Source organism: Acomys russatus, chromosome 22 (assembly GCF_903995435.1).
Source record: "Acomys russatus chromosome 22, mAcoRus1.1, whole genome shotgun sequence".
Lineage (NCBI taxonomy): Eukaryota > Metazoa > Chordata > Mammalia > Rodentia > Muridae > Acomys > Acomys russatus.
In genome coordinates, this window is record NC_067158.1 from 53,330,757 (window position 1) to 53,348,236 (window position 17,480).

The window sequence follows — 17,480 nt, forward strand, 5'->3', positions numbered from 1 at the left end:
CACTGCATGGAGGGGAGTGTGGGGGCATCCCGGTGGCATAGGCCAGCCTTTATCCCTAGAAAAGGACTTTTTTAGGGTGTCTCTCCCCTAATCTGATAGCTCTTAAATTACCTCTCAACACTCTGACATGCTAAACATTGGCACAGGCTTTTAGGTAAGCCAGTTTACCTTAAGATGAGCAACAATTTCTACTTAAGCAAATGAAAGGATCCAACGAGCTCTGGATAGGTCTACCCTTTCTCAGAATTGAGGAAGCAACAACCCGGTGGGGAAGATGCTCTCTGAAGTCTCCAACTGGCCCCAATTTTGTAACCGGTTGCTTGTATTGCATTTCTGGTAGTGCCAGGCCTCTGCTCCCCTAAAGGTTGCGGGGCCCGCCAGGAATCAGAGGGAGCAAAGCTGTCGTCCTGAGATGATAAGGGCTTTAGAAAAGCCACCACGTGAGGAAATTTGGTTCTGTCATGACCTTTTTACTAATTCCTAGCCTGTACAAGAATAAGTACAGTTCCTCTTTTACCACTGGTCATGAAACATGAAAAATACACTGGAGATTTTATGTCATCTGTCATTTTTATTCTCATCTGAATATCATTTTAAAATGCTCTTTTTAAAGTTCTCAGGCTCTTCGATGTACCCTATGTACTTTCATTTCACCCTTTCCCCATAATATATGTATATATACTTATTACATATATTTACAAGGTTGCCATATAAGCATAAGGAATGTCCCTACACATCCTCCCTGGAGGGTCCAGGTTGAAATGACTGGGTCTTCACATTCTCACGGTAAATGTATTGCTTGGCTGGGCCCGTTGCAGGCCATGAAGAAAGCTCATGACTGGGTGGAAGAGGATCAAAACGTCGTGTCAATAGATGTGGCCAAAGGGTCAGAGGAGGAAGAGAGGAAGGAAGAAAAGGAAGAGAAAGCGGAAGAACCCAAAGAAGACAAAGTAGGGGGAACAGGAACTAAAACTGTAGAGGTAAAATCCTCCTGCATCTGCCCTAGTTACCTATGATAATTTTACTAGCACCCCCATGTAAAGTGGGGGACCCTCTTGGCATTTACACCATGACCTACATCCTAAAAAGTAAGAAATGTAATGACAATCCAGTCTTTGTTCCAAGACGATTTATGTCTCAGCATAGATTTTTGCAGCTTTTTCTCCATAACTTTATCACTTAAAAACCAGAGAGATCTTCCAGAACATAATTGATTTATCTTTACAGTAAATTTCCATCTTATATGCAAATTTGTTACTATAAATTGTCTTTATGCTCCCTCGCTAATGAGGCGTTTGAAGCCCTCTTTCATTGTGGTGGCTTCTTTCCTGCGGTTTAATATGTTCACATGTGTGTACTTTATGTCCTGCCTGCACTCCAGAAGTCATCTGCGGTAATTGCTTCTTATGCTGAATTCTAATTTTAAAGTGACTAAGGTAGCTTACTCCAAGGAAAAAGGTCCCCTGGAGTGCTGCCATGCACCTTCCTGTCCACACACCTTGCTCACCACCTGCCTACTATGCTCCCAGCATCACTCTGACTGCTAAGGACGCACGTGTGAGTAGGTTTGTCCCATCCCTGGGGACCTGGCAGCAGTGCCATTTAATGGCAACACACACACACACACACACACACACACACACACACACACACATATGCATATATGTGGCATGAATGGTTTGTCTTTGTGTGGGAGATCAGCGGTTGACTTTGTGCGTCCTCTTCAGTCATTTTCCATCTTATTCTTTTGAGTCAGGGTCACACACTGAACCTGGGGCTCAGCAATTGGCTGTGGCCAAATGCCAACCTGTCTCCGTCCTCCAGTCCTGGGGAGAAAGACGTGCAGCCCTTAGGTGGATGCTGAGGATGCAAACTCAGCAAGAGCACTTTATCGATCACCCCCATCACCCCCGCCCTTTGAATTATACCTGGATACAGGATTACAGCATCTGCGGGCCAGGGTGCAGCTCAGTAAGCACCATATGTGCTTCGAGTCATGTCCTGCTTTTAGTATGACAGGGAGTTTTGAGAAGAGGCTGCTTAGTGAGTGATTCTCTTGTGTGCGTTTGTTTCAGGAAGTGTACATGCTATCTATCGAAAGCCTGGCTGAAGTAACTGCTCGCTGCATCGAGCAACTTCATAAGGTTGCAGAGTTAATTCTTCATGGACAAGAAGAGGAAAAACCAGCTCAAGACCAAGCAAAAGTTCTGATTAAGTTAATGGCGCTTTTAATTCTTACTTTTAAAATTGCATGTGTGTGTGTGTGTGTGTGTGTGTGTGTGTGTATGCATGTGTGCGTGCCATTCAAATGTACATACGTGTATACCCTAACAACTGAAGATTTAGATTTTCCTGTCAATTGGTCCAATACTCTATGGTCATTTTTAAGAAATAAGGACTCCCTTAGGAAATAGGTTTTTCTGCAATATAATAATAATAATAATAATAATAATAATAATAATAATAATAATAATAATAATACGTCAGAGTTGTTTGCAAGATCTAAGAAGAGACACTAAATCATTCAGAGGTGTGGACATGTTTATTTTAATAGATCAAAAGTCTTCAAAGCACAGGACATTGAGGGTAACTATTCTTTCACACCAACAGAGGCAGGGTTCTCTAACGTAACTTCTCAGCCAGCTGCGCAAAAATAGGCAAGCACACGCCACCCTTTTCAGCGACTTTACCTGCCCTGCGCAGTCTGTTCTCTGGCAATGCTAAAGCAAGACAGCTCACTGTGCGCTGCATCCCTGCGTCATGCTTTGTAGTTTATGTTCTTCAACAAGCAGTTGTTGTTGTTGTTATTAGTTTATCGAGTGTTGTACAAACACAAATATACATAAGTGTAGATATCTATATATATGAACACATGAAAACAGTTGGTGTGGAATCTTCTTGAAAACAGAAAACAGTGCTGAGAATAAGTAATTAACTTTTATGTGTATAATTATGTATTATGATATGGACTATCTGAAGATACCCCTTCATTATTATTAAAATGAGAAAGCCAAAGCAGCCCCCAAGAAAGTACACGGAGGCACGCACACACCCCCCACTCACTAGCCATGTTCCCCTTGCCAGCTCACTAACTTTGCTACACCTGACAAGGTCAATTATGTACTTAGAAGGAAATTACATATTATGTGATAATTCTAGAGAAATAGTGTACTTTCTTGTTTTTTGTTTTGTTGTTGTTGTTTCGAGCTAGGGTCTCTCTGTGTAGCCTTGGCTGTCCTGGACTCTCTTTGTAGACCAGGCTGGCCTCGAGCTCACAGCAATCCGCCTGCCTCTGCCTCCCAAGTGCTGGGATTAAAGGTGTGCACCACCATGCCTGGCATAGTTTTTAGCATATGGAAGGAAGAGAAAAACCAATGGGAAGATAGTGTCTAGGAACAGCTGTGTCTTTCAGGAAGAGGGCTAAGGTTCAGAAGTCTCCAGATGTACATCCTGGCACCTTGCTCGGTGTAGTTCCTTTCTAATTCCCTTGTTTATCCAACCTCATCAAGCTTCACTGACCCCCAGCTGGCCAGTCAATTCAGTGGGTGTTGTTCTGCCACCTGCCCAAGGACACACAGCATGCACACAAAGCATGTACACACAGCAAGGACACACAGCATGGACACACAGCATGCACTCACAGCATGGACACACAGCATAGACATACAGCAGGCACACACAGCATGCACACACAGCATGGACACACAGCATGCACTGACAGCATGCACACACACAACATGGACACACAGCATGCACACACAGCATGCACTCACAACATGCACACACACAACATGGACACACAGCATGCACACACAGCATGCACTCACAGCATGCACACACACAGCATGCACACACATAGCATGGACACACAGCATAAACACACAGCATGCACACACACAACATGGACACACAGCATGGACACACAGCGTGGACACAGCATAAACACACAGCATGCACACACACAACATGGACACATAGCATGCACACACACAGCATGCAGTCACAGCATGCACACACACAGCATGCACACACAGCATGGACACACAGCATGCACACACAGCATGGACACACAGCATGCACATACACAGCATGCACACTCACAGCATGCACACACACAGCATGCGCACACAGCATGCACACACAGCATGCACATACACAGCATGCACATACACAGCATGCACTCACAGCATGCACACACAGCATGCACACACACAGCATGCACACACAGCATGGACACACAGCATGCACACCCACATCATGCACTCACAGCATGCACACACACAGCATGCACACACAACATGCACTCACAGCATGGTCCTCTGCTGTCTTCTGGCCTTGCCCATGATGAGTTCTTCAAAAAAATTTCAGATAGAGATACTTCCATATAGTTCATCAAACCTAATACACAGGCCTGGGGGTGTAGTTCAGTGGCAAGGCTGTTCTAGCACATGGGGGGTCCTGGGTCTATTTTCCAGCAACATACAGAAGGAGTGAGGGGCTGGAAAGATGACTGATTCAGTAAAGAACTTTCAGTGTTCACCTGAGTACCAGACTTCAATCCCCAGCATCCATACAAAAACAAAACAAAACAAACAACAGACAAAGTTGCAGGCACCCGTAACCTCAGAGCTGGGGAGGTGGAGACAGAGGGATCCGTGGGGCTTGCTGCTGGCTGGTCTAGCCAAACCTGTGAGTTCAATGACAGATCTTGTTTCAAAAAAATAAGGTTGGGAAGGTTATGGAAGGCTCAGATGTTGACCTTTGGCCTCCACACACACATAAACACACAACGTATTCTCCCAACATGTGGAATATGCGCATATAAGTGCATGCACACATACATACACAGAGACAGAGAGAGACAAAGAGAGACAGAGAGACAGAGACACACAGAGAGAAAGAGAGAACCCTGAATATATAGGTTAGATAGAGTCCCTATCTATTAAGGAAGAAAAAAAGAACATCTTTCACTGACTTCAGTGGCTCTCCTAACATGCATATTCTTAATCTGGATCTATCATTTTCAAATAGCATTTTAATTACTATTAAATCATGCACTCAAATTGTTAAGAGAAAATCAGACACAATACACATTGGCAATTATGTTGTTTTCAGTTTTTGTCATCTATGGCTGATTAACTTTTTCTTGCTTGCTTTATTTTCTTGGGGTAAAGACTTAGAAGTAGAATGACCAAAGAAAAGTTTGAATTTTGAGATGTTCTAAGACATTTTCCAGGGGATTGTTATTTTGAGGCAAATAGTAAAGATGTAATCAGGATACAGAGAAACTGGAAGTGGTGGAGCATGTCCCCTCTCTGTAGGCTGAGGCAGGAGGATGTCCTGTGACTCAAGGCAGGTCAGTCTGGGCCACATAGTGACACAGTACTAAGAGGGGAAGGAAGGGGTGGGGTGCTTGTGGAACATGCCCAAGACCCTGTATTGTGCCCCAGCACCAAAAGGGGTGTGTGCGTGTATGTGTGTGCGTATGTACATGCATCCATGTGTGTGTGTATGTGTGTGTGCATGCACATGCATTCAAATGTGTATGCATCTGTGCATGTATGTATGTGTATATGTGCATGTGTGTGTGTGAGAGAGAGAGAGAGAGAGAGAAAGAGAAAGAGAGAGAGAGAGAGAGAGAGAGAGAGAGAGAGAGAGTATGTGCACAAGTGTGTGAAATGCCTGAGTTTTAATCATCTTTCTACACTAACCACTGTATGTCCCATGCATGTTACTTGGCAGGTTACAGTTTAGTCATTAGATGGCATGTGACTAAGTGCATCAGTGAACATCCATTATTCCACCATGACCCAGATATTGAAGGAAAGCCACCTGGCCTGAGTTTCCACTCGTATGAAAATGACACTCAGCCTGATATTTCCTTGCACATGGCTTTGATTCTAAAAGGAGGGCAAATTAATTAGATGATTATTCCTTAATTAAACATGGAAAGAAAACTGTGAATCATGGAAGATTGTTGAGGAAAACTGCTCATTTCTGTAGAGCGACTTCAAACTTGTGCACTGTCCTTTTGATGTCATGGTGTCATTCCTGCCAATAATTGTTATGAGGGTTAAGTTACTTTGCTTTATAGGAAACCCGCCAAACCTCTTTTTTTTTTTTTCTTATTCCAGATTAACCACAGCAATGTGCAATGAAGTGGCCTCCTTATCAAAGAAGTTTACACACTCTCTAACCACTGTTGGGGTAAGGGTACAGTTTGGACCACTTTCTTACATTGTTGAGGGAAGTGGAGCTGTGAGGAGAGGTCAGGAATATGACACCTTTTGGCACAACTCCATAAGTAGAGCTGTGCTGTGCTGTTTGCTAAAATCAGTCTGAGGTCGTCTCTCTAAGCACCATTAGCCTAGGGCTCTCATCTGTCTGGGCTGTAGACTCTGGTCCGCAGTCTCAGACATCTGAGCTGTTGGGTGAGTCATCAAATCTCTGTGGACCTCACTTTACTCTTGTATCAAAAGAAATGGTGTCAAATGAAGGCTCCTGTCCACTGTGTATTATCTATGATAACACAACTCAAGCATCTCTATTAAAATAATTAACTTTAAATATTATCATTCATCATTGCCCTCAGTCTTATAAGCCACATGTGATAAGAGTTTTGAAAGAAAAAAAAAAGTGCTGTCAATGAGTACCTGAGTTTTTCTGTTCTCAGGACAGTAGCTTTGAAAATTGCATTTTTTTCAATGTGTGGCTTCTGGTTACAGATCCAGGATGCACCCTTTTCTGTCCAGGTGGTCCTTGCGGGCTGGGGAGATGGCTTAGTAGACAAAGGATCTGATGTACACGGGTGAGAATCTAAGTTCAGATTCTCAGAACCTGCCTGTAATCTCAGTGCTTTCGGGGGGAGGTTAGGCCCGCCCCCTAACCCCCATCAGGGCAAGCTGGCTAGCTGGAGTAGCCAAATTGGCTAGCTCCTGGCTCAGCAAGAGACCCTGTCTCAGTGTGATTGGCAAAGACACAGGACATCAACCTCTGGCCTCCATACACACGTGCACACACGTGCACCCGCACACACATGCAGACATGTGTGATTCCCCACACTACACACATACACACAGGAGGAGGAAGAAGTCAGTCATTTTATAAAGCCCTTCCTTAGTGGGGCAGCCCTTCCTACTTTTCTTTCTTTCTTCTTTTGTTTTTTGTTTTGTTTGTTTGTTGTTTTGAGACAGGGTTTCTCTGTATAGCTTTTGCTGTCCTGGTCTCACTTTGTAGACCAGGCTGGCCTCGAACTCACAGTGATGCACCTGCCTCGACCTCCTGAGTGCTGGGATTAAAGGTGTGTACCACCACTGCCCAGCTCCTGCTTTTCTTTTAAAGTCCCTACATGCAAGTTCTGACTCTCTTCCCCAGAGACACAGGAAACAGGTTTTAGTCAGGGCATTTACAATTGCAATGTACAGTTTTCTAGGGATGCCTGGAAGCCTGAAACCAGGGCCATGCTCTCTTTAGCCTCTAGGAGTGGGTTATAAATGGCTCCAATAAAGGGGGGGGGTGGATTTATGGAAGTCAGTGGGAGCCGTGAACAGCTTTGGGGACCGCACAATAGAGCTCATTCACAACGCTTCTGAAACATTGCTAAGATATGTCTCCTTTCACATTCCTTTTTTCTGGGTGAGAAGTTTTAGAAAAACCACCAGCATGGGTCATGGTCAGGTGTCCACCTTGGTGTCACTCAGAAGTGACTGGGCACAGACTACCTAGCTCCTGGGGCATAACTGCACTGTAGACAAAAGATCCATTTTTAAAAGAAATGGGATATCTGTCCCCCATTCTCCTGTAAGTGACTTAATGGATAAAGGATGAATTGGAGGCCACCAACCTACTCTGCTGTCAAGGAGTCTGGTTTACTTGTCCTGTCGTGGGCTATTTCTAATTTTAGCCTTTCAGCAATGGTGCATCATTGTCTGTAACCAGAGTAATGAGGAGACAGGAGCTGTTGATACATGTCTGTAAGCCATTGATACATGTCTGTAAGCCATTGATACATGTCTGTAAGCCATTGATACATGTCTGTAAGCCATTGATACATGTCTGTAAGCCATTGATGTACTGATATGGAAGCACGTTCCTATACTCCAGGCTCCTGGATGACAGGCTTTAGTGGGAATGGTAGGTTCGCAAACACAAGGGCTAGCCTCATCTATTCAGGTTCCAAGCTCTTCTGCTGCCATCTCCTCGCTTCCTACAGTTCACTAGCTGAGGACCCCCATGTCCCATAGAGGTGAGCTGATTCACCCAGGCCTCTCCAGCGATCTCTGAGCTCCCTGCCACCAGCCTATCAGGCATCAGACAGATAACCAACTGTTTAATATCCCAGGGTTGTCTGTGGATTTCATACGATTTGTGTGAACAGGCAGAGCGGGTAATGTTTGTGACAGTGTTTTCTTCTCCATGTACCCAACTCTACCACAGTGCTTCCCAAACCTTACCCAGCACCCCAACCACCTGGAGACCTTGATAAAATGCAGATTCTTATTTAGTCCGTCTGTGTGAGCTGAGGACAGGGATTCTGTATTGTTAATTAGCACTACGGTGACCAAGCCAAGGTCTGTTCCTCAGCCAAGGTCTACATCGGCTGAGCCAAGTCTCTAGCAGGTGGAAATGTGCTTGGACTTACAATGGCACACACACAGAAATGCGTGTACAAACACTTTCGGGTGCAAAACTCAGCAAATGTGTGTTGTCCGTTTGGACACAGTGAAAGCTCCGTGTAGAACGGAGCTCACAGGAATGCCACCGCACACAACAAAGCGCCCCTCCCCCATCTGCGGCTCCGGTGGATCATTTGCATCCACCGTGGCTTGTGGTCTCCAAAACAGCCGTTCTTCATAACCTGAAGCTAATGAGTGGGTATTACTCTCCAGACTCCATTTAAATTGCTTACATATCTCATTGATTCTAGAAACCAATGTCATTTTACTGCCCTCGTTTTGATTATATCTTAGAGGTTTATTGATAATCACATAAACATGAAAGCAAATACTATAATGGATTTTCTGGTTACTTACTAAAATGACGGAGTTTTTTTTTTTTTTTTTTTAAAGACATTCTCCCCTGCCTCCCACAAGACTCCATTGTGGTTTCTTGGGGGAAGGCTCGCATCACTCTCTAAAGAGTAATGTCAACGAAGGGAGGCTTCTCTGGGAAAGATATATTTAATTCATATGCTTTTGTTTGCCAGGGAGCCTTCCAGGTACACAGCAAGGGAAGCCAGCCAACGAAGATGCCCCATTAATGATTTACTGTTGTTGGAGTAGGCTGGGCAGACTTGCTGACTGACAGCGCAGTCAGGAAATGAGGACAGTGATAAGCTCCATTTGGGGGCACCTGGAATAGGGGCTTGTTCTCCACACTCACACATACTTGTCTTTCTCAAGCCTGCATCTGCAGGCCTATTTGAGAGTTATATTTGAGGATGCTTTCACCTCGCTGCTCTTCTGGTAGACAGCCTATATCTGCATGTTTGTATCCCCAGGTGAAGTGGAGGAGGAAGGAGAGATAGGGGACAAAGAGAATACAGAAATGACGGACAGACTAGACTGCTAGGACAAATAAATGAAGGAATTAACCTGCCTTGAAATTTTGAGAAGGCATAATAATAATAATGATAATGATAAGGCTCAGGGGGCTGGAGAGATGACTCAGTAGTTAACTCTTGCAGAGGACGCAGGTTCAGTTCCCAACACTGACATAGAGCAGATCATAGCTGCCTATAGTTACAGGTTCGGAGAATCCCGTGCCCTCTTCTGAGCACCTGCACTCACATGCATATACCCCACACCAACATGTACATGTGTACACATAATTGAAAATAAATAGAATTAAATTCTTAAGAATAAAAATATCAAGCCAGGTGTGGTTGCACCCGCCTTTAATCCCAGCACTCGGGAGGCAGAGGCAGGTGGATCACTGTGAGTTCGAGGCCAGCCTGGTCTACAAAGTGAGTCCAGGGCAACCAAGGCTACACAGAAAGACCCTGTCTCGAAAACCAAAAAATAAAAAATAAAAATAAAATAATCATAATCATAATCATAATGCTAGCCCCTACAAGCATGATGCAGGAGGATCATGCGTTTGAGACTAGACTGGGCTACATAAAGACCAAAGAGAGTTTTGTTTTGTTTTTAAGACAATAATAAAAATCAGAATGAATTCACTATCAACGTAACTGTAGCTGATCTGGGTGTAGGATGGTGTTGGGTACATTGTGCAAGTGGAAAACAGGGTTATGTTTTTAGTGATATTACCTCATGCACGATGTCTTCATCTAGGTGGCACCTAGGCTTATCAGAGCATCAACTCCCTCCTGGAATTGCTGGTAGAATTAGAGATCACACGAGGAAGGCACAGACAGGACACCTTCTCCTCTCCTTCCTCTAAGACATCCCTCTACAAAGCGGTGTCCTACATTTGATGTGCAAAGCCTTACCATATGAGGCCCTAATCCGTCAATTTCATACTTTCACTTTCACAGAGCAACAAGAAAGCCGAAGTCCTTAACCCTATGATCAATAGTGTGTTTTTGGAGGTAAGTAGCCCCCAGAGAGAAAGTACTCCAAATCAAAGCGAATGTTACAGCTATGTTCTCTTTCTCTTATTGAAGTTCTAAATCTTACCACCAACAGTGTAACAGTCCTGTGTGTGTGTGTGTGTGTGTGTGTGTGTGTGTGTGTGTGTGTGTGTGTGTGTATTTCTGTAGCTCGGCCAGCTGTAAAGCCTCTGGTGGAGCAGCAATGCCAATTTTCAAGAATTCCTGGTTATAAAAGGAAATGCTAAGCTTGCAGGCTATTCTCTGCCACTCTTTCTCCCAGCAGAGACACGTTTCTGCTGCCAAGTTTGGCACTGTGATTATTGGCTGCAATGGAGGGTTATTACCCACGGGTGACTTTCACTTAAAGAAAAAAAAAAAAAACCCACGACATTTCCCTTCATTCTTGATAATCTTTAGTGTACCAGAGTCTTAGGTTCCAGTTTAGCAAAAATGATGCTCAGTGTCTGCCCCTTCAGGGACGAGGGTGGAACCCCCGACAGGGCCTCATTGCCTGACTAGCTGCATACACGGGAGGCCATCCCAACATTGCTGTGGCTCTGCAGAAACAACCCCAATGACGTAACAGGGAGGTAGCCCAAGATACCTGCTTAGTCGTAGGTAAAGTATGGGCACTGGGTTCTGCATGTGGCCAGTGGAGGAGGTTCGTCCATTAGAGACTGTCATTCACTTGCGCTTGGGTAGCCACAGGGCCTCAGAGGCAGATGCAGAGCGTGGGTGATGCTCAGGCCATTGGGTGACGCTCAGGCCATTGTCCTCCCATTTAGACACCAATGGAAAGCTCTAGAGGTACTACCTGAGAATCGATGGCGATATTGCTGGGCATTGTGCCTCATTGTTAAGTAAAATAAAACAGCCAAGGGACAAAAATTAACAAAGTGGTGGCAGCCAGCGTCATTGCTTAGAGCACCCACACAATGGGTCAGCCAGAAAGGGTGGGAACTATAGGAAAGACTCCAGTGGGACAGACACACAGCCAATAGAAACCCTGGAAATCAGGCAGAATATAGTATGAGAAAATCCATCTTCTCGAAAGCCAGTGTGGTGCTGAGCACCAGCCATCCCAGCACACAGAGGTCTGAGGCAGGAGGATGCTGACAGGCTTAAGGCAGCACACACTACATGAGGAGACTCTGCCTCCAGTCTCAGTCTCCCACCCCAAATCTCTGTCTTGGCTGCCAGATTAAACATGTACATTAGCACACTAACCTACCTCATTGGTGCACCACAAATATGAGACCCGATCATTATTTCCTGGCCCTGGAGAAATTCCCATTCTATAGATACCGTCCCTAAACTTGGTCCACTCGCCACATTTTCAATAATCTCCCCCAGCGCACTGTGTGTGGAGCTTCCTGGAAATTAGCTGTGGGTCCTGTGTCCTGTGATGTCAGGGTGTTAGCGCTGACCTGATAAAGGGATAGAATATACTGGCCATCCTGGGCCGTAGGTCTACACACACCCACACTCACATCCCTTAAAAGCCCATGGAAATGATTTGTCTCATTTTAAACGAAGTTCTTTTGTTAATTTACATAATTAAGACCTGGGCGCACTCCATCCGAAAGCATGTGTTTGCATTTGCTGCCAGCACAGGCATTCTGACAATTTCATGATGCTGTGGATTGACGGTGTTCCCTCTCCTCCGATGAAAAAGAACGCTGTCCAGTGGTGACAGCCGTCGGAACTGAACTATGAAAATACCCCTCGGCTCCATTTTATTCCTTCTTGCAGGGCTGCAATAGCACCACGTATGTCCAGGACGCCCTCCAGCTGCTGCTCCCAGTACTGCAGGTCTCCCACATCCACACCTCCTGTCTGAAAGCCACGCCCCAGCCAGAGTCCAGCTAGTTCAATGGCAGACCACGTCTCTTCACCACAACCCATTTAAAGGCAACTATGGTCTTCAACGTCACTGGCCAGGCCGCCTATCTGAGGACACTACAAGCAGTTTTGCACCGTTTTGAAAATGCAGAGTTATCATTTCTCTTAATGTATGTTGTTGTTTTATCAATAATTATGTTTTCTTTATGTTAACTTAAACTTATACTTGTTATATTGAATTTTTCCTCCAATTTGCAGTTCCGTTCACAAATACATGTTTTCCTGGTTAAACATGCTATGTGTAGACATTCACAGGGCGACCCTAGATTTTTGTCCATCTTTGAAACGCCTACCTTTCAGTACCCTGTTTTTCTAAAACATGGCTTTAAGTAAGTTCTTGTTCTGAACTTCATTTTGTTGCATAAATGTCATAAGTAAAAGCAACACTACTTATTTGGTCTTTAAAAAGGATATAAATATCTTTTGTAGTCATTCGTTTTGTGACAAGATTTATTGAGCACCTACTATACGTTTGCCAAAAAGGAATATGATCTCACTCCAATAGAGACATGTTCTGAAAGATGACTTATAATAATCCTTAACATAGCTTAGGATACCAAGACATTTTCTAAACCTTAAAACATGTGAAGAACCAAGTAAATTGGTAGTTACTTAAAATGTGCTACCCTTCAATTTATAACAATTTTTTAACCTCCTTAAACTTTTTTTTTTTTTATATACCAATTACCTGTAGGGTAAAAATATGTATGAAAAGAATATTTATTTTGAGATGGGGTTTTACTATGTAGCCTTGCTTGGCCTGGAACTCACTACATAGACCAGGCTGGCCTCAAACTCACAAAGATCTGCCTGCCTCTGCCTCCCAAATACTGAGATTAAAGGTGTGTGCGCAACAACTACGCCTACCTGACCTGACAAAGTATTTTAGTTTAGGATATAATGGCAAAATTAGAAAGTTTGGGAGCATTTCAATAGAAAATTAAAGAGGTTTGTTTTTTTTTTTTTAGCAAAGTAGAAGCGCCCTGGCATGCATTTCAAAAATGCCTGCTAAACCCATCACCCACATGGCAGTGGCAAAAGGTAGACAATGCTGACATGGGTTGGCCACGTGGTCCACTGATTGAGGGCGATTCTCTGAAAACCTTGCAGCTAGCAGTGGCATCAACATTGGGCTCTTCTGAGCCACACCTGTTCTTGGCAGATTGGGACTCTGTGGCGTGCTTCTGTTCCAGACCCTCAATGACATCTCTACCAGCAGAGTTCAAAATAGTCATGCCCAGTGGCTGTCCTGGGGCGGATGATGCGCGTTGTCCTGAAAGGAAGAACCGCCTCCCTTTGCATTTGCTTTATAACCCTGTGACAGACGCCACTGCCTCTGTCTGCTCCCTATGGGCTGAGCTGATGTTCGAGTATTCTCAGTAGCATTTTTTGTGTGTCTGTGTTTTGGTTTTCAGCTGTATGTCTCTGGAAACAACCAAATAAAAGCATATGGCCAATTCATTTGCAACCTAGGAAAATAAACTTCTTGTTTAAAAAAAAAAAAAATCAAGTAAAGTTGTGTTTCTCCTTTCCTGGCATCTAGAATGTTCCTGATATTCAGTAGGGAGGTGATTACTCTGATGACAATGTCACAGTCGCCTCTGTGAGCCTATAATTCGTATGTTTAGAGCAGAGGAAGGATCTAGATTTGGATTTCCCTCCCTTCGCATCAGGTGGATTTGTACATTAACTAGAAATATACAAGAAAAACAAATACCTCAAAGGAATTAGATTCCAGACCCAGTCTCTCAGCCACCAGGGCTGGGCAGTGGCTCAGCAGGCAAGAGTGTTGGGAAAGCTTGTATCACCAGCACCCATGTAAAATCCGGGTACACACCTATAATCCCAGCAGCGGAAAGTGGAGGCATGACAATCCTTGGGGTTCCCCTGGGGCTCCCCTGGGGCTCACTGGCCAGCCATTCTACCTACTTGGTGAGCTCCAGGTCCAGCGAGAGACCAGCCTCAAAAGAAAATAACACAAAAAACAGTCAAGGAGGATGGCAAAGGTGGACCCTTCACCACCTCACACACACTGCACAAATATGTGTGCACACCACACATACACCCAAAAGAGAAGTTCAAAATGCATGGTGGTGTGTGTCTTTAATCCCAGCACTCAGGAGGTGAGGTGCAAAGATCAGAAGTTCAAGACCATCGTCAGCTACATAGCAAGTTCAAGGCCAGCCTGGCCTACATGAGACCCCATCTTTAAAACACTGCCTAAACATCCATTTAGTGTACAGCAAAAATTTCAATTTCAAAACAAAGTTTTAAAATCTCTTTAAAATAATAGATAACTACTTAAAAAAAAAGAAAAGAAAGCACTATTATAGACATTTTCATTTATTTATCTTTTAATGAAAAAAATATGCATGGTTGCCAAGTGGAGATGCAAACTGAAAGGATTCCTTGATCCATGGTCTGCAAATTAAACTATTTAAGAGGAATAATTATTGACTGTAGAACCATTGTCTAGGATTTCTTCCCTCAGTACTGGCTTCCACCATCACTTCGAAGCAATTGCTGCTTTGCTTTGCTTTAAAAACTGTCAAAACAAATGCTCCAGACCTGGGGGAATGTCAGTCTGTTAATGAATGAATCATTTATCAGGCTTACTGTGGAAGTTTGTTTTTTGTTTTGTTTTTTTTTTCAATAATACTGCACATACATTGGGCTCATTGCACTGTACACGATTACCCTAAATAAGCAATGTCAGATATTTGCATCAAGTACAAAATAAACTATGTTCTAAATGAGTATAGCCCTATGTCCGTACCTTGTTAAATAAAAAGCACCCAAAGCCTATTTCAAATTCAAAGTAAAAAGCATTCAAGAAAAACTGCTTTGGGGTCACTGATACATACAGATCCAAAGGGCAAACCGAGTCCCAAATCTTGACAGACAGGCTTAAGTTAGCATTCTCCCCCACCAAGAACAGTAGTATGTGCTTTCTCTGGGTCTCATACAGGCCTGGGCACAAGCTCAGAGTTGATAGAACACGTGACTTGATGGAGCTGTGACCAAAGGACGCCCCATGCACCATCAAAAAAGCAGCACCCTCCAGACACAGAGCAAGAGGGACCAGGAGTGTGTTCACACTTCTGTGTTCTGGTAGGAACAACTCAAGGAAAGAAGAGTTTCTTTGGGTGCAGTGTCAAAACATTTCAGCACGTTGTGTTTGAGAAGTTACAACGAAACTGGGAAACGTGTGGCTGTGGGAGCGTGTGGTGGTGGCTGTTCACATCACGGGAGCTGGGACACAGGTAAAACTTTCAGAGGCCCCTAATGACACGCTTCCAAGAGCTAGCTAGCTCTCCCCCTTCACACACCACACCTAAAGTTCCCAGGGCCTCACAAAAACAAACAACCAACCAACCGCTAAGAAGTTAGCACCAGCAATGTGCTGGCTGAAGGAAAATGCAAATTACCAACCAGAGCCCCAGTGCAGGAAGCAAATGTGTCCTTGTACCATGTAGAAATCAGCTGCTCCAAGGGCCTCATAATTCCAAAGAGGCGCCTTCTGTGCGGGCCGGCCATGGCGCACCTGTTTGAGATACAAAAGCAGAAAGAGTCCACTCAGATTTAAAAATTTTTTAAATAATCATTGCATTTCTCTTTGTCCTAAATTGAAAGTGCTGTCTATTCACGCATGTTGAATAGATAAGGTTGATCACGCCACACAACTTTCCAAATATTTTATAAAATTAATTACAGGGCCAAGCTGGGGTGGGGTTTTGGGTTTGTTGTTGTTTGTGGTTTTTGTGGGTTTTTTTCTAACAGTGTAAGGAATTGCCCTTTGACCCTCCTTTTAAGCATGCCCCACATACTAATGTTTAGATCAAGGCTTCAGCTTTGTTCCTTAGATCACTACGTTTGTAAAGGCACTTTAGGAAACACAGGTAAAACTTTCAGAGGCCCCTAATGACACACTTCCAGGAGCTGGGACGCAGGTAAAACCCATAGGCGGGTTTACATTTATTTTCTATGTGCTCACCCATACCAAGCAATCTTTCAGAATATCTCTGCCACTGAACAGGTCTGAAGATAAACACCATTTTCTTCTATTTTTATCTCCCATCCTAAAAACAAGGAGCTATTCCACACTTTAAATGCACAGCCTTTGTGGTTAAATTATGACAACCCAAACAATGAGAATATGCTGATGTTATTTCTACTACATCTAGTGTCAAGGGTCACCATAGATTGGGAACAGAGACCGAGTGCAGAGGGCGGCTAGAATTCTATGTTGGGACTTGAACTAAATTCACCTTTGTCCGGATTATGGAGGGTTTTTCTCGACATGAGCTGTTAAGCCAAAAAGCAATAGGATTATGCCAGCCTGTAGTGACTGCGACATACCCGGCTGGCAGGCCGCCTGTGTTAGTCTCAAGGGAAATTTAACCTGAAAAGAGTAATGCGTGGATGTCTTCGGTGCCTTCACTGAGTGCAGAAATTTGGGGTGGTTCAGAGACAATCTATCTTCCTGCCCTGGGTGTCCAACTGGCAGGCTTCTCAGATGCGATTTGGAAGAAAAACCTGGTACCGAAGCCAAAGCCAGATGGGTGAAACCTTGGCAAAAGCAAAGCTAAGCTCTGCCTTTGAGTCCGTGCCATCCTTATCCTCTTTCTCTTTCAGGATTTTTTTTAACAGTCATTAAGGACACAGCTTGCAGGATCAGTTTTTAACAATCTGCCCATCTTTCCCCTCTGTCCCCTTTACCAGAAGGCCATCCACTCAGAGAACTTCAACCATGAGCATTAGTGTGGCCTTGCTGTATGCTGGCCTGTGTGTCCACAGCTTAATGCACGCTTCCGTTAAATACTCGCAGTCACTCCACTGGAGGTTTTGTGTGATTATAAATGATAATCGGATACTGATTATAATCTCCACCATAAGAACAAAAACAGAAGCTTGGACAAGCTAAGTCACTGATCCAGGGTGGCATGAGTAACAACAGAGCCGGAATTCGAACCCTAGTCCGTCTGACCTCACTGGCTAGCATTTTGAACTAGTGTATAGAACC

The 17,480-nt window shown here is 44.1% G+C and overlaps 1 protein-coding gene across 1 annotated transcript in view; it reads left to right on the plus strand.

The window, feature by feature from the left end:
* Fam114a1 (family with sequence similarity 114 member A1) overlaps positions 1-13,403 on the plus strand; it is a 68,238-nt gene extending 54,835 nt beyond the window's left edge. Inside the window, exons 10-14 of the mRNA XM_051164770.1 lie at positions 819-980; positions 2,076-2,215; positions 6,135-6,207; positions 10,499-10,552; positions 12,308-13,403. Coding sequence (XP_051020727.1) covers positions 819-980; positions 2,076-2,215; positions 6,135-6,207; positions 10,499-10,552; positions 12,308-12,424 — 546 coding nt within the window. The 3' untranslated portion in view covers positions 12,425-13,403. The remainder of the gene's footprint in view (positions 1-818; positions 981-2,075; positions 2,216-6,134; positions 6,208-10,498; positions 10,553-12,307) is intronic.
* The last annotated feature ends 4,077 nt before the right edge of the window (positions 13,404-17,480 follow it).